Genomic DNA, 18,923 nt, shown 5'->3' with positions numbered 1-18,923 from the left:
TAAATAGAGTAAGAGTAGCTGTTAATGGTAGGTGGTTTGAATATTTCTAATTTTAAATGATTTGTATTAAGATTATGGGCGTAAGTTTGAAATTTTAGTTTTATTTTAAAGTATTTGGATTAGCATAAAATTAGAAGCAAAATTTGGAAAATTCTAGCATGCTTGGGAATTGAGTTGGAGATTAAAATTGAGTGAGTTAAATAGATTTTAACACATAGATAACTGCCTATTAAGCCAATCTCATGTGTGGGGGGAAATCAGTGGCGAAGCCAAAAACTTTTGTTAGTAGGGTCAATTTCATTATATATATTATCAAATATGTACTTTTTAATATAAGTAACCAGATAATCATTTATCACCCATTCTATTGCGTAACCGACTTTTTAAAACTCATTGAGGGTAATGATCTTTCTACACTTGCAGTTGCAACTAGCAAACAACGTTAACTTGATAAGCAAGTAGACTAGAGGATAAACAAGATGTTTTTTTATCTCAACCAACTTCTTAGCAAGATCACCAATTCCTTTAACATCTATAAAATCGTCACTAGTTTGCATATCCATAATATAGGTTTTAAGTTGATTATCAAGAGCCATAAGTTCTACAGCTCAAAAGTAGAAGTAAATTTGGGATAGTCCTACCATGCTTAGGAATTGAGTTGGAGACTAAAATTGAGTTAAATGGGCTTTAACACATGGATAATGGCCTATTAGGCCAATCTCGTGTATGGAGAAAATCAGTAGCAGAGCTGTAAACTTTAGCTATTGAGGTAAATTTTATTTCAACATATATATATATATAATCTTAAAAAAATTACACTTGTCCTCAACAATTTTTCATATTTTGAAAACATTGAATAATCATTTCATTATTTATACTATCAACTACATACTTTTTAATATAAGTAACCAGATAATCATTCATCAATTGGCTACCCATTCTATTACATAATCAATTCTTCACAATCTTTATTGAGGAAAATGCTCTTTCCACACTTGCAATTGCAATTAGCAAAGTCAATACTAATTTGATAAGCAAATAGACTAAAGAATAAACAAGATGTTTTTTTTTTTTTTTTTTTGTATCAACCAACTTCTTAGCAAGATCACCAAGTCCTTTATTGAAAGTTGTAAATGCATTAATAGAACTCAAACATGCAACACATAAAAGCAACTATATATTACTTTATGTAAAATGACTGTTGAGTTCTTAAAGTTGTAAGTCTAATATGGGAATAAAATAATTCAACTTGATAATGATTTATGTGTCTAACTTTTGGAGTCTTACATAACAATCTTCCTAGAATTACAAAAATATCTTTCATTCTTGGAACGATAAATTTTTTTTCACAAAAAGAAGAAACTTCAACTATCAAGAATCTCAATCATCATCTCTCATTTATTTTAGCCTAGAGTTTAGCTAGTATCATTGCATTCGCAATATCTTAATTCGTTCTTTTTAATGCCTTAGACAATTCATTTGTCATTCCTAATATATTTATCATCAAGTGGAAGTTAAATGCAAAATCAATTCATTGGATTAGTTTTAACAAAATAATAGCTTCACCTCTCCGCTCAGAATTTAAACCATCTTCAATAATATTTTCAAGACCATCAATAATAAATAGAAATAAGATAATCAAGTTCATCAACGTACCATAGTAAAAACCCTAATGTGTATCACTTAATGCTTAAGACCTCTTTCTTAATTGAAGCCATGACCACTTGTGATTTCACTGTTATCTAATGCTTTAATAACTTTTCTAACTTGGCTATTTCGGAGGATATCTTGCCGCTTACATGAAGCTCCAACAACTTTCAACAAATTGGAAATAATGATAAAAAATAAAGTAATGAAACTATTAGTTTTTGCAACCATTACAAGAGTCAATTAAAGTTAATGAGCAAAACAATGAATATAAAATGCAAACTCATTCTCCTTTAATATTAAGCTTTTGAGAACATTAAATTCACCCCTCATATTACTAGCTCCATCATATCTCTGTCCATGAAGCCTTGATAAACTTAATGAATGTTTAACAAATAATGGTTCAATTGCTTCTTTAAGTGCTAAAGCACTTTTATCATGAACATGGACAATACCAAGAAAGCATTCAATCACATGACCATTTTTATCGACAAAACACAAACTTACAACCATTCATTCTTTTCTTGATACATCACGAGATTCATCAACCAAAATATTAAAAAAACCCATCTCCTAAAGCCTTTATAATTGTATTTTGTTGTTTCACTGTTGGATTTTTTAAATGAAAGTTGTCATATTTTATTCAATGCAAAAGACCTGTTATATACAAAAAAAAACTATTAACAATTCTTATAAAATAATGACCACTAACCCAAAAATAACTCCTTAAAATCTGTCAATACTTGCTAATCAAGCTCCAAATTTTACTTAGTCTGTTGACTAAAACAAACTAGAAATTTAGCAATTATTTAATAATAACATAAATAGATATAATTTCTACATTAATTCCTAACTCTCTCACTTGATGTAGAAATTACTAACTTGAATTTGTGTAGAAATTACTAACTTGAATTTGTCTTGTTGGAGCACCTCTCTCCAATGCCATCAATTTTTTTCAAGGCACTTCTCTTCAAATTAATCTGATGCACTTCTCACCAATTGTTGGTACACTTCTCACCAACCTTCATCTTGGAAATGGAGCATTTCTCTCCAATTTTTAGACAAGAGACTCTTCCTCCTCTTATCCGAAATTTACTTTCTGATTTTTATTCCTGCAGTCTCTTTGCAAATGGCCAAATTTATTATAACTTTAAACATTGAGGTTTACCTTTATGCCAGCGATCTTTTTCATCATGATTAGTGTATTTGCAAACACCACATGGTGGTGATTTTTCTTCTCTTAATGATTTGTTCACTATCTTAACAATGAAGGCTTACTCTGTTGGTTTGTCTTCTCTAAATTATCTCCGTTGCTCTACAGCTTGTAGTGCATTAATTAACTTAGAAACATAAATTGTTGAAAGATCTTTGGAATCTTCAAATCATGAAATTTTGGACTCAAATTTTTCAGGTAGACTAACAAGAATTTTTTCAAACAACTCTTTTTTCTGAAAATTCTTCATCAAGTAAGCTAATTTTGTTAACAATTGACTTGAGATTGCTATCATAATTGTTACTCTCAAATGTTTTCATTCTTTGAATCTCAAACTCCCTCTTAAGATTCAAAACTTGCATTAATCTTGTTTGCTCATTGTCTTGATACTCATTTTTTGAGTGAGTCCCAAGTTTCCTTTGCAGTTTTGCATGCCATGATGCTTGTGAAATTGACTCCGAAACAGAGAATGAAGACATGTTTTAGCTTTGAATTTTTTGGCTTTTTCCTCAATATGATTCTTGATTTAAAACGTAGTTGGATGGGATGATGATCAGGGATCTCTTTTTCTATTTCTATATGCTCCCATAAATCATAAGCTTGTAAATAAGCTTTCATTTTAACATACCATAGTTGATAATTTTCACCATCAAAAATTGAAGGGAAGTAAAAGGAGGGTTGTTTGCTGTCATCCCAAGTTTTTTTTTTTAAGCTCAAGGATCAAACCTAGCTCTAATACCACTTGGGATTTTTTAAATGAAAAGTTGCCATATTTTATTCAATTGAAAGGAACCTTTATATACAAAAAAAAAAAAAGAATATAATCCATTCTTATAAAATAATGACTCGCTAACTCAAAAATAACTCCTAAAAATCTGCCAATACTTGCTAATCAAACTCCAAATTTTACCTAGTCTATTGACTAAAACAAACTAGAAGTTCACTAATTATTTAATAATAAAATAAATAGATATAATTTCTACATTAATACCTAACAATTCAAGCAAAATTTATAACATCATTTTGGATCTCATGTGCGGTTATTTTCATATTACTTGGAGCATTTCTAAGACAACATTGCCAATAGCTTCATTATGATCGGTAAGAAATTGAAGAAGTTCTAGAAAGTTATCTTTATTACTCGAGCATTCTGATTCATCATGACCACGAAAAGTTAACCCTTGCCTCAAAAGAAATCGCAAACAATCAACATGTATAGTCAAGCGCATTCGATAATCACTTCGAGCTTGAATTTATTGCTTCTCTAAAGTGACTTTAATGGATTGCTTTTACTTCACTAAATCTTCACATTTCCTCCAAGCTTAATTATAAGCACTATTAGACTTCCAACATGAGTTTGCAATCTATCTTTCTTATAAAAGCTTTCACCCATGTAAGAGTTACCACCTCTTTGATTTTCAATTTTAAGCTGAAAAAGATAACAACAAAAGCAATACATAATGTCTCTTTTTATACTATGTTCTAGCCAATTCCCATATTCATCAAACCATGAAGGGTTAAAACACCTCAAGATACTTTTGATATTTCTTTGCGGAAATTGATGATCATATGGTTGATAAGGAACTTTTTGCAAGTAATATCTTTGAATTTTATCTTGATAATTAGAATAATAGTATGATATTTTAGTAGCAATGTCCAATCACTTTGTAGACTTTGTAGGTCAATCTACACACGAGATTGCTTTGAAGATTTTCTTATTTTGTTATGCATGCTTTGAGGGCTTTCTTTTTATAAAAAAAATTATCCATTACCTAATAAAACAATATATATTTCATAATTCAATTTAATTTAATTTCTAAAATAATTAGAAATTAAACATCACACGACGGTTGATTAATTAACACACAAAGAATACAACATCAAAAAGTACATAGAGCTAAGGAAAAAGTCTATTTTACATAGCCTATACTTTATTTGAATACATCTCATATTTGGAATTTTGTATATACAAATAAAATTGCAGTAATTTTGACCTTATTTTTTCTTTATAACTTCCGTTCTCTTTGATAATTTTCAATAAAAAAAATATACATAAAGAGAATTTCAAGATTTATTGAAATAATTTATTAGTAAGTGGAAAAACATAGATATTTAATAAGAGATTAAATTAGATTTCATAACTATCAAATTTCAACCCAAATAGATAATCACAAAGCCAAAAGCAAACATAAACAACATATATAATAAAGTACAAGTTAACTCTTAATTGAACAAAGAACAAATGAATTAAGTAAAATTAAGTAAAACATAGATTAAATTCCAAAAAAAAAAAAGAAAAAGAAATTGAAAGAGAGATAATATTTGAACTTACCTAGAGAAGTCTTTTGTTATACTATAGTCCAATCAAAAGAAACAAAAAGATCTGTAAAGAGGGATGAAGCATAGGAATTTGGAAAGAAATTTGTGGCAACTTCTCTTGTACTCTTCCTTCTTTATATTGTGGGGCCTTAAAATAATTATTGTTAGTCAACTAAATATGGATGTGGAGTCAAATTTATTATTTTATACAATATATGAAAAAAATTTTAATAAGGTGATTTGACTCTATTGTCAATACCTTGACGCCCACATTGTATTAGAGCAGTAACAAGGTATTTATTGTTTGTTGTTTAAGCTAAATCTTACCTAATTCTTCCTTGTAACCTTTAATTTATAATTTACTACTTGTTTAGGGATACTAGCTATTGTATAAAATTATTTTGTAAACAGCTTTGTATTTTATATACTTCTCTTCTCAAATAATCATGATATGTGAAATACAATTAATTCTTAATCACTTACATGGTATCAGAGCATTAAACCTTTCTTATTTGCTGCAATATGTCACCTTCCGCTCCCATGCGAACTTCTCACACTTTCTCTAACACCTTCTCTATCAAATTGAATACTAAAAACTACCTTGCATGGAGAATGCAATTTATTCCTCTACTTAATTAACAAAAGTTTCATAGATTTATTGATGGTTTAATTTTTGCCCCGTTAAAAACTATCACAACCATAGAACTTTTAACTTCATCTCCAAGCCCTGAATATAAAAAAATTATGTTGGAAAGATTAAATGCTATTATCTTGAATACTCTTCTCTTTGACTAAAGAAATTTTCCTTATATTTCTGGCTTATCATCTTGTTTTGATTGTGGAATGCTTTATCTCAAGCCTTCGGGTTTGTCTCTCGAAATAGGCAACTAGAAATACACATTGTATTGCAATATTGGTTTTGAATACCATTTTATCATCAGCTTAATGAATCTCAAGCCTGAACCCGTTTCCTTGTATGAACTGTATGGCCAATTAGTTGCCATGAAATTCTCATCAAAAGTGCTTAGGAACCACCAATGATAAATATCATCCTCAAATCAAATAATACTGCATCACTTCTTCTCACCTCAAATTGACCTCCAAATTTTCAACCCAACAATCGTTGACAATTTAATGGTCAAAATACTGGTTTTCTTCCTAGAGGATCTTGCCAAATTTGTGGACTGGGCAATCACATTGAAGATTGTTGTCGTCGTCATTATCAAAAAAAAATTTTTCCATCCATGTCCAAATTATTACACACAAGTCAATTATCATTCCTATAGACCATCAACTTCGAATTCTTTTGTGCCAAATTCTTCATCAATTTTATGGTTTCTGAATACATCGGCTAATTATCATGTTACTCCTAACTTTCCGCTTTGAGTACTGTTGATGAATACAAATAAACTGATCAACTCCATGTTGATAATGGTAAGGGTGTCTCAATAACTCACATTAGTATAACATCTATTCCCTCTTCTTTCCATTTTTTTAAATCTTAAAAACGTTCTTTGTACCCCATCTATTATTAAAAATTTGTTATCTATTCAAAAATTCATCACTCATAAATCTTGATTTTTTATTTTCAATTTTTGAAAACTATTCTTTTTTTCTCTGAGTTTCTTTTTTTCATAAATATTTTTAATATACCAAATCAACTCATATAAGAGATAGAAAAGAGAATTTGATAATAAAATATTTAAAAGGATATTATTTTTTTTATTTAAATACAAAAAATCTGTCTAAAAGAAGACATGTATAGGAGAGAGAGTTTTAGGAGAGACATGCAGGAGAGAGAAGAGGGAAGCATATCAACAAACAAAATAAAATTGCATAAACTACGATTTTTAGTTTCTTAAAACACCTTTTTTTTTTAAATGGTTCTGAAAAAAGTTGCAAAGTAAATTTAAACACTTCTACAACAAACATGTTTTTTTTTTTTTTACCAAAATTAAACGAAAAACTAAAAACCACAAAAGTAACAAACGCCAGCTTAATTATTAATAGAGTCCATGTCTCGATGTAAAGAATGATGATGCTCCTTAAGAAAGCTTATAAGATTTCATTATATAAAGCCTATAAGTGGATTTTGAATCCGACACATGAAATAAGTTAACTGCAGCCTTAAGGAATTAATTGTTAATAGTTTAGTTTAATTGATAAGCATCTGTAATCTTAAAATGGGAGTACTATAAATATTTATGTTAGAAATTTTAAATTAATAAGGAGTTCAATTACGGATTTCTAGTGGAATAATTCATAATTTATTAAAAGTTACTAGTTTTGTAAGGTTTCTTATTATAATTAATAGCCTTATTAATTTCATTCTTGTGGTCCTTATTATGCCTACGTTAATTTGAACTTGGCCAGTAAGAGATTTGTATTTTGAACTTAATTAAAAACTAATTTGTATTTTATTTAAATAAATGAAATTCATTTTAATTAAAATAAAATAGTTTATTTAATTTGAATTCAAAGTGTCTTGTGATAAGGAGAAGTTTATTTTCTCTTATTGCAATAGACTTGGAGAAATGGAAGCGAGTTAAAACATGCAGATTGGAACAAATAGACTACATGTTTTCTTGGCTCTTGTAACAGTCTGATTTTCTTTTAGTGTCGGGAATAGTGATTTACCGGTCTGTGAATAGTACCATCGGTCCAGGACTTGGTATTATTTTAGTCCGAAAAAATTACTATGCATATTTAATATTTTATTTACTATTTTTGGAGCATGTTTGCATGATTTAGGCGGGTAGAAAATATTTCATGAATATTGTTGGAGAGTTTATGTATTAAATGAATATTATTTCTAGTGTGGTATATTAAGAAATAAATGAGGAATTATTTTAGTGGAGTTAATTTAATTAATTGGTGGAGTGAAATCATAAGTAGAAGAGAATTATTTGAGGAATATTTAGAGCCATTGGATGAGATTACTTAGGACTTGATCTTAGCCACACATTTGGCATTAAATTAGGAAGTCAAATTTGACTTTGTCACCTTAAAGTTAACTTTCTTTTTCTTCTCTTCTCCTTCTCCAACGCCATTTTCATCTTCTTCCTCTTCCTTCATTTTCTTCATTTTCTTGCCTCCAAATTACCACCAAGCTACCTAATTAAACCATGGAATAGTACTTAATTCTTAAGAATTAAGTAGTAGAAGGTGAGATTAGTGATTAAAAGTAAAGAGAATTGAAGTTACCATTGAAGCAAATAAGTTGTGGTTTTTGAGTTTTCTGAATTAATAAGTAGAATTCATGGTTTAGACATGTTATTGATGCATTAAATCATGCTCCATCTATTTCTTTTGTCAATTTTTGAGTTTAATGTTGATTTCTTATACTTTGAAGAGGTTGGAGAATCATCCTCAAAAGGTATAGAAAAAGCCAATGAGTAAGGCTTTCCAAGCTTATTCAAGCTTGTTAATAAGGTTAGTGCAATAATATTCTCTTTCCCCTTTCACTTGTTTAAGTTGTTTTTAATTTTTAGGTTTTTGCATGTATTTTGGGAACTTTGTATGCTTTGGTTAAATTGATGAATTTTAATGTTAGATATGTTCTTAAGTGGGATTAGAAATCATTTTTGACCCCTTTCTACTTCCCATCTGTTTCTGACTTCACCATGAAAGTTGTAGATCTATTTCTCAACTTTCCAAAACATATTCTTATGTCTAATTCCAATACTTGTAGCTCAACTTATGATTGAAATACCAAAACTGGTTCTGTTATGGTGTCTTACCTGTTTATCCGAAATGATTGTCCCTTTTGACCACTAAAATGGCAAAATAATGTCTTATGTTCTTCATGAACGTTGTAGCTCTACCTCTTAGCTTTCCAACCTGTCCTCTTGTGTCCAATTTGGAGATACATAGCTCAACTTATGGCTGAAACACCCAAACTGACTCTGTTATGTCAGGCCACATGTATCACTGAATTGAGTGCCCATTTTGACCACTATAATGACAAGATTAGGTCTTAGTTCTTCATAAAAGTTGTTGCCCTGTGTCTTGAGACTTCTCTTGTTCTGGATTGGTTTAATTTGAGTTTTTGGTTAAGTAGGAATTCAATAAACATTGGACTTGGTTCTGCTGAATCAGGTCTGATCTGTTGGTCTGTGTTCCTAGATTTTGTTTGCTAGCTTACCGATTGATTTGGGCTGTGGTCCCTTCATAAAATTTGTAGCATTTTGTCTTAGCTTTCTAATGAATCTAATTTCATTCACTTTGGAGACCCATAACTCAAGTTATGTTTTAAAAATCCAGCAAAGGTCAAGTTTATGAAAATGCCGAAAATTTCTTGATTTATGTACTTTTATACTATATTAAGTATATATACATATTTGCAATTTCCTTTGAAGAATGAGATAATTTTTGTAAGTTGTAAGTTGAGAAATTTTGAAATGATGGGTATTAAGTAATGAAGTGTTTTGATTAAGAATTTTGAATAAGTAATAAAGTCCTTTGTGAAAGAATGATTTTGCTTTGGGCTCTACTATGCATGATTGACATGTGGTATGATGAGATTGATTTTGTTATGTGAAGCTATGATCATATGGTAGGGTTATCAGCCCTTATAAATAGGCAGATGCGCTTATTTGTGTGATGGGGGTGGCGCTTTCATAGGCGACGATTTTGTGATGGGGGTGGCGCTAACATAGGCCACGATCAAATATGCTTATGTTCATTCTGTATTACTACGAGCCTTAACTAAGAATGAAATTTTATTTTTGCTATAAAAGAATAAAGACATATTTGTATTTATAATCTTCTTATTGCTTTCAAAGTGTTTTAATTAAATTAATGCGATTTCGGTATTTATATAATTGAGTAATTTAAAGCACCTGCGAGACTTGCCTTGGCTATTCTTGTTATTTTAATTGTTGGTTATTTAGCACCACTAAGTCTTCCACTCAGCGAGTTGATTTTTATCACGCGCAAGTTAGGAGCGGAGGATGTTTTTCAAGACTAGAGGAGTAGCATCAGAGGAGATATAACATTTTGGGTAGGATATTTTTTAAATGGTGATTTTTGGCATGTATATAAAATATTGTGTTATGGAGGTTGTATATAATAAGTTTATAATTTATTAAGAGTTATGATTATTGAAGGAAATAACATCTTATTATAGTTTTGGTGTATAATGATTATATATTCCTTAAAAAGAATGTGTTTAGAATATTGTGATGGAACCTAAGTATATTGATGGATATTTAGAAGTGCTTGTGGCATGTTGTGTTGAATTGGAGTTTTGGGGATTGGAGAAAATTGGAAGTGTGTATATTTTCTTTGTGTGGCAAGTTAATTTTTAGGAGAGATTCTTGCGAAATTTTCATAGGAATTTCCTTAAATATTATTGTATTTATATTTTATTTTAAAAAAAATGTTAAATACTTGCCTCCTTATGAAAATCTTGCCACTTCTAATTTGTGATCTAGCTTTAATAAGGGACATAAGATGGTACTCCGGCACCGATTGTGGCATTCGCCGTCTGGTTCTCCGGTATTGGCCAGTGGGTGTTACAGCTCTCCTCTTGTTTTCTCTCACAAAACGTTAAATAGTCTGTCCACTCAGACTAGGGTTCGTGAAAATTAACAAATGTCACACAATAGAAGACCTCAGGCAATTCGCGGAGGAAACAGAAGATAAAAAATGATTCTATGCTACAAGAATTTGGTATAATTTTATTTTAAAAACAATTGTGATATGCCTCTTGTTTTTTATTGATTTGTTTGCCTATATATACTGTTTGTGTATCATAGGTGTTTTCAGCTGCGTGTTTGTATTTTTACCATCAACATCATGTGAGCAGTTGTTTGATTCCTTATACAAACAACCTCTCATTAACTCCCAAGATATCTATTTGGCTTAATTAATTAACTATGGGCCTCTAATATTTTTAGAAGGCCTAATTAATTAATTAATTTAGGCTTGAACAAATTACAAGCCCATAAGTCAAGCCCATAACACTAAAGCAAAACTAAAATATGGTGTAAGCAATTGCCCCTAGTGTGTAAGTGTTTTAGAATTGATTGTATTTCATGTATCATGATTATATGAAAAGAGAAGCATATAAAATAAAAAAAATATCAACAAAATAGCCTTATATAATAGCTAATATCCTTACACAAATGGTATATCATAAACTAAAGATTAAAAGGAATAATTATGTAAGATTTAGCTTAAACAACATACAGTAAATACCCTCTAATACCTCCCCACAAGCTGATGGTGAAGAAGATCAAAGCCGAAACTTGTAACAATGTTGCTCAAATAAGGGCCAAGACAAAGGTTTGGTAAATATGTTGGCAAGCTGATTAATGGAGCTTATAAAACAAATCGGAACTGTCCCTTTAGCCATTTGCTTTTAAATAAAATGGTAATCCAATTTGATATGTTTAGTGCGAACATGAAATACTGGATTAGCAGGCTCTTTGGGAGGAAAACCAAGTTTAATTAACAAATTATGAAGCCACAATATCTTAATTGTAGTATTAGCAATTGCTTTATACTTACTTTCAGTAGAAGAATGGGCAATTATTGGTTGTTTTTTAGCTATCCAGGAAATTAAAATTTTGCCTATACAAATACCAAAACCATTTGTAGAACATTTATCATCCAAATCACCACCCTAATCACTATCTGAATAACATTGCAATTGCAAAGAAGAATTTCTAGTAAGAAATAAACCATGTGAGGATGTATACTACAAGAAATGAAGAAGCCTTTTTAATTCTTTCCAATGATCCTTTATCGGATCATGCATGAATTGGCATAACTTGTTTACGGAAAAGGTGATGTCCTGCTGTGTCAAAGTCAAATACTAGAGGCTGCCAACAAGTTGACGATACAATTTGGAATTATCAAAAGAGGAACCATAAGCTTTGGTTAATGGTAGAGTGACTGCCATGAGAGTAAAGCATGGTTTACAAGTATCCATGTTAGTAACATTTAAAAGATCTAGAACATATTTATGCTGTGATAATAACAAACCAGATGACAAATGGTTTGCCTTTATCCCAAGAACAAAAAGCCAAGATCACGAATAGGAAAAACCCTTTTAATATGAGCAAGGAACCATTGCAATTGAAACTCTATAGAAGTTGTGACCAAAATGTCATCAACATACACCAATATGTAGATAATAGTAGACTTATTGCGAAGAACAAACAACAAGTGTCAGCCTTTGGAGATTGGAAACCAAGACTATTTAGAAAGGTCACTAAGTGATGAAACAATGCTCGGGGCACTTGCTTAAGGCAGAGAGCAACTTGTGTAATTTACACATATAGTCGGGATGAACAGAGTTAAAAAATTCCTACGACTGTGACATGTAGATATCATGTTTTAGAAACTCATGGAGAAACGCAATAGAGACATCCAATTGTTTAGTATGCCAATTATGGATAACAAAAGGTGATAAAACTATATGAACAATATTCATTTTTACAACTAGATCAATACTATCTTGTTGTGTGAATCCCTTTGCCACAAGGCGAGCTTTGTAGCTGTCAATAAAACCATCAAGGTGCCTTTTAATCTTGAAAATCAACTTATTACCAAAAATGTTATTATCTATAAGTTTGGGAGCTAAAATCCATGTTCAATTTTGGAGGGTTGCATTAAATTCTTGAGACATAGCATCACACTCACTATAAAAAAAGCGCCGAATTGCGACCGATTTTTGCGATCGACTCAAATCGATCGCAATTTTACGATCGATTTGCGACCTATAGACAAACAGTCGCTAATTATAGCGCTAAAAATTTCCGCGAGTTTGTTTTTCAGTTTGCGACTAGTGTACTACAGATTTGCGACCGATTTGCGACTACGTTTTGTTCCGTCGCAAAATTGCGCGCTTCAAAATTAGGAATAAGTTCTGAGACCGATTTGCGACCGATTATTTGCGATCGAAAGTATGAGTCGCAAATCGGTTGCAATTTAATTGCGAAGTAAAACGACATCGCAGAGTTAAAAATTGCAACCGATATTAATGAAATTTGTGACCGACGGGATATTAGGGTTTAAAAAGCCAGACGCCCTCCTTCTTCTTTCTTCTTCTTTCTTTCTTCTCCTCCTCCTCTCCTCTCCTCCGTTCGCAGCGCCGCTCCAGCCCTTCCTGACGCTGCTCTAGCCCGCCTGACGCCGCCAGCTCCACTCCGTTGCAACTCCGGTCGCTCCATTGCTATTTGGACACAAGTTGAGGTAAGTTTTGCGATTTTTTTATTTTATTTTTTTTGCGATTTTATGTGTTTTTATTATAATAAATTTTGGTTAGTTTTGTGTATTTGCAATTAGGAATTAGGTACTGTTATTATTATTAATAATTGTTTATTATTATTATTATTATTATTAAAATATAATATTGTTACTGTTATTATAATAATAATAATAATTATTATTATTATTATTATTATTATTATTGTTACTGTTATTATTATAAAAAAAAAAATAAAGGTCATCAATAATATCGAAACTACTCGAAATGGTTAAACTGATAAGCTAATAGACATGAAAAGATCTAACAGTTAATGTTACAAATCTTTGAAATGAATCTGCACATATAAAACAACATAGACTTTTTCTTTTAAATCTAACAGCAGAAACTTCATCATGATAAAATAAACAGAAAATGCATTTTCACCAATAAAATCATTAAAGCATTTTTAAATCTAAACAAATTCAATTTTTCTTTCGCGAATTCGTAAGAATGAGTTAAAATTATTTATGAGAAAAAATAAAACCAACAATCCAAAAAATAAAAGTCTATAATTAATCATTAAAGATACCTAATATACAAATGTTTAGGGAAAAAAAAGCAACTATATTCTAATGATGGTTTAATTTTTTATTACTTAAAAGTATTTTTGAAAAATATAATATGCCACCTAGACATTGTTTTAATTTTTTATATGCCACGTGTTATACCACTTGGCAATCCGGTGCCAAAAAATGAATTAAAACGGCCAAAGGCATTTTCAATGTTACAAAATTAAAGTTGAAGCATTTTTAAGTTACAAATTGAAGTGTAGGTACAATTCAATGCAGATGCCCTAAGTTGAGCACCATCAATGAAATTAAGTCTTCAATAGAATGAACTTTAGTTGCTAGTTACCTCCTTAGTATTGAAACGCTATTTTTCATTTTTTGTAGAAACATTTCATATGGGATGAGGCAATTACGGCTATGCTGAAAGTGGCCTGGAAGAAGTTATGCGCTGATCGATATGCTAACTTCACCTATAGGATGAGAAGCAGCAGTGTGTCTCAGGAGATATGGGAGAGCTGGCAAAAGGCTTGGGAGGATCCTGCATTCAAGAGAAAGCGGGAGATATTTGCACAAAATAGGCGCAGTGAGACTGGCGGTGATGGAGCAGGACCTTCTCGAAACACAGGCGGATCAATATCTGCTATAAAGACATCTCGATTATTAGTAAGTGAACTAGTCACAATATATGAAATTGATGTTTAATGAGAGGACACTATATATTTTAATATATCATGCATCAAAATTCATTACAGGATGAAAAATTAGGTCGTGAGCCAACACCGATTGAGGTGTTTACATACACTCACACGAAGGACCACGATCTTAATATGTTTGTCGACAGACGTGCGGTGAGCGTCAATGTAAGTAACATTGAAAAATATTTACATTTACCCTCTAGTCGTTGCGAAGATGTACAAAGTTCAATATAATCAAGCTTGCAACTGCATTGATTAATTAATTTTTTATTTTCAGGAGAACTATACTACAGCTCGGGAGCGTCTTGTTTCTTCTCAAACTGATGAATCTGAAGCTGAGTCAAGAATTGATGAGGTAGCACTTTATCTCGAGGTTGTAGGGGGCGAGAAGAAGAGGAAGGTATACGGCATCGGGTCTCAGGCATCACAGTTTTACTGCGGCTCAGTATTTCACGCTTCTGCACCCAGCTCAGCACCATAGCCCGAGCACACTGCCGAGGAGTTTACTGAATTACGGGCTCATGTTGATGATCAGCAGAGACAGATTGCAGAACTTAGAGCGCATGTGATGCGGCTGTCCGGTGAGCCCGGTGCTGGTACTTTTCCTCTGATCCTGTGCCTGCTGCAGATCGAAATGTTTCGACATCTCAGCAGCAGCCACTTCCGTCTCCTGATCCCGATGCTGCAGACGATACCTTGGTCACCCCTCCCGGCACTACAGCACATCCAGCAGGTACTCCTCTAGGCGATTCGACATCGGATCGTGCAGATGAGCAACCGCATAGATTTGATTTTGGACCTTTATAGTTTTTCATTTGTTTTTTGACATTTTGTTCAGTACAATAACAATTACATTTTTATATTGTTCTTGAATTGCGTTTGTGTTATATGTGTATATATATATATATATATATATATATATATATATATATATGTCAATTTTCACAGGTGCGAAAAAATTATGGTTTTATAATAATATTTATTTTTTTATTTTTTTTAATTTTGCGACCGATTTGCAACCAAAAATTTTAAATTTTAAATTTACAATTTGCAACCGAATTTTATAATTGCGACAGACTTTTTCTGCAACCAATTTGCGACAACGTTTCCAAATGAAAACACGACCAAATTTTGCCATCGATTTTTCAATTTTGCGACTGAGTTATCGGTCGCTAATTTGTGACCGACGAAAAAATTGGTCGCAAAATATTTTGCGACGACCATTTTTGCAACCGATTTCGGTCGCAGATCGATCGCTAATTGAATTTAGCAACCGAACCGTTTTTTTTGTAGTGACTACTGAGTATAAGGTTGGGCTTGATTGAATGTAGAAGGTTTGATTGGAAGAAATTCAAGTTTGTGCATGCCTAAATTAGCCTGCGTTTATTTATGGTGGCTGGTCGAAGTGTCATTAAGTTAGAAGGCTGGGTTTGAGAAGTGGAAAAAGGAATGATTTGAAGATTTTGTGGTTGAGATACAATCGTAAGATTGAGAGAATCAGGATTAGGTGAGCGATGATTAGCAGGAACGATTTGTTGATTTTGTGGAGGGGATAAATTCGAAATAATTAGTGGGACGTGCTGTGAAATATGAGAAGTAGGAGTAGCATGTTGTGATATGGGAAGAGAAGAAATATTTAAATTTAAATTGTGATTTATGGGATGGAAAATTTGGAATTGGTAGAAGCAAGAGTTTCGCACCATGAAAATACTGGGTTGTTATGGCCTTTTATGGTAGAGGATGTCAAATAGGCGGTTTTTAGCATGTATTCAAATAAGGCGCCAGGGCTGGATGGGTTGAACCCTGGTTTTTTCCACTATTTTTGGCCGATAATCTATGATGATGTGTCTGATACTGTGCTGGCATGTGTGAATGATGATGGTCCTATTCCCGGTATGAACAACACCCATATTAGTTTGCTTCCTAAAAAAAAAGTGATATTAAGTTTGTTTCTGATCTCCGGCTTATTTCATTGAGTAATGTGGTTGATTGAATTACTTCTAAAATGCTGGCTACCCGAATGAGTGATGTTATGGGGTCTGTGATTTCTAAAGTTCAAAGTGCATTTATACTAGGTTGTTTTATTATGGATAATGCCATGATAGCTTTTGAGCTAAATCATTATTTAAAATGGAAAACATAGGGTAATGATAATCATGTGGCTTTGAAAACCGATATGAGCAAAGTCTATGACCGGGTGAGTGGAGGTTTTTGGAGGCCATGTTGCTGAAATCGGGTTTTTATTTATGTTGGGTGGTAAAATTAATGAAGATGGTAATGTCTGTGGTCTATCATATTTCACATGGGGGCCAATAGTATGGCCCGATCATTTTAAGTTGGGGACTACGTCAAGGCGGTCCTTTGTCACCATACTTGTTTTTAATTGTGGCAGAGAGTTTGTTGTCTTTGCTCCATTCCTTTGAAAGATGTGGTCAAGTGAATCAATTGGCACCTTCGGTTTCACATTTGTTTTTTTGCAGATGATGCCTTCTATTTTTTCAAGGCTGAAGCGGTAGAGGATTTTTTTATGAAACATTGTCTTCGGTTGTATCAGTAAGCATCAGGTCAGAAGGTGAATTTTCAGAAATTAGAGATTTATTTTAGTCGTAATTCCTCTTCCCGTGATGAACACGTAATTGATGAGCTGTTAGGAGTGCAGGCGGTTGATAGTCCGAGCAAGTATTTGGGATTGCCAATAGTAGTGGGACGAAGTAAAATTGGCTTTTTAGAGGATAAAGTGTGGAAACGAGTAGGAAACGAGTTCTTTTATCTCATGCCAGGAAAGAAATAATTCTTAAGACAATAGTCCAAGCACTTCCCAATTATTTAATAATGTTATTTGCTTTGCTCTATTTGTGATAAAGTGGAAAAAACAATGACTAGATTTTGGTGGCGACATGGTGGGCATGATGGTACAGGAATACACTAGCTTTCTTAGAGAAATTTATGCAGATGTAAGGAACATGGGGGGGGGGGGATTGGATTCTATTCTCTAAGACATTTTAATATTGCTTTGCTTACTAAAACAGGGTGGCATTTATTGATGAGACCCACTGCGTTGGTTAGCAGATTATATGAAGCTCGATATTATGCCAATTCTGATTTATTACAGGCTGAGGTGGGGTCTAATCCCAGTTACATCTGGAAGTCCATCTGTGATTGTTAATCAAAATTTGGCATGCATAGTTGGCCACCAACCAAAGAAATTGTTAGTCATACCTATATGCATGGTTGGCCAACAACCAACGAAAATTAAGGCAATGGTTGGCCAACCACCAAATTTTGCATCTATAAATAGAGCACTTCCATAAGTGTTTGTGCATCAACTCATTTGTCAGAGAGAAATCCATTAGCTAGAGTTCAGAGAGAAAAGCTTTGGTGAGAGAAAATTGAGAGTAATTTTCTTAGGTGAATTTATGAGTTGTGGGTTATAAGTGTTGTAAACACTTTGTATAATTTTTTCTCCTTTTAGTAAAAAAGATCTGCAGCAGCTCCGGAGACGTAGGCAGAATTGGCCGAACTCCGTTATCAAATTTGTGTGTGTTATTATTCCGCTTTTATTTGGCATTCTCACTAATCTGGTTTTATAGGAAATTTTGCGTAGTTTCCTAACAACTGGTATCAGAGTCGAAGGTTTCGGCAGGTCCAGCCGATCAGATAGCGGTACGAGATTCGTGGATATATTTCCAAAATAAATATACCACGATGACGAGAAAATTATGACGAGTCTATCGGTGTTGTCCGCTCGGAAAGTCGTTGCAGAATCGACTTAGTGGTGAATAGTAAAACAGTATCTCAAAGTTGGTAGTGAACAGTACTATTGGCATTACTGTTGCTGAGCCCGTCATTGTTAAGCCCAATACTATTCACGTATAGTACTATTTACGTGTACTGTTACTATTATGTATAGTACTATTCACGTGTACGGTTACTATTCGCGTGTACGGTTACTATTCACGTATACTAACAATCAAGGCGGAGTTAGACTCGAATGGGAGCAATGGCTGCAGATGAAGGAAAGTGGAAAATTGAAAAATTCGTTGGTGCAGATTTTGGCTTTTGGAAAATGCAGATAGAGGATTATCTGTATCAGAAAGGTCTTTTCCAACCTCTCTCCGGAATAAAGCCGGAGGCTATGAAGGAAGAAGATTGGAATCTTCTAGACAGACAAGCACTCGGGGTTATTCGTTTAACCCTCTCCTGCAATGTTGCCTTCAACATAGCAAAAGAAAAGACCACGGCGGGTCTTATGGCGGCTCTTTCCAATATGTATGAAAAGCCAT

At 32.5% G+C, this 18,923-nt stretch overlaps 2 protein-coding genes across 2 annotated transcripts in view; one reads left to right on the top strand and one right to left on the bottom strand.

The window, feature by feature from the left end:
* Positions 1–825: 825 nt before the first annotated feature.
* Positions 826–4,253, bottom strand: LOC105629548 (uncharacterized). The gene is given in 4 exon segments (XM_089719982.1): positions 826–1,173; positions 3,866–3,930; positions 3,933–4,106; positions 4,205–4,253. Coding segments are annotated over 4 exon segments (636 nt in total).
* Positions 4,254–18,640: 14,387 nt separating this feature from the next.
* The window catches only part of LOC119371045 (retrovirus-related Pol polyprotein from transposon TNT 1-94), a 2,050-nt gene continuing 1,767 nt past the window's right edge, over positions 18,641–18,923 (top strand). Inside the window, exon 1 of the mRNA XM_089719981.1 lies at positions 18,641–18,923. This exon is cut by the window's right edge and continues 308 nt beyond it. Within this exon, the coding sequence (XP_089576107.1) occupies positions 18,641–18,923 (283 nt within the window).

Source organism: Jatropha curcas, chromosome 4 (assembly GCF_041381405.1).
Source record: "Jatropha curcas cultivar XTBG-Jc1 chromosome 4, XTBG_Jcur_1.0, whole genome shotgun sequence".
NCBI lineage: Eukaryota > Viridiplantae > Streptophyta > Magnoliopsida > Malpighiales > Euphorbiaceae > Jatropha > Jatropha curcas.
The sequence above is the reverse complement of the archived record's forward strand: the minus strand, read 5'-3'. Positions and strand labels throughout refer to the sequence as shown.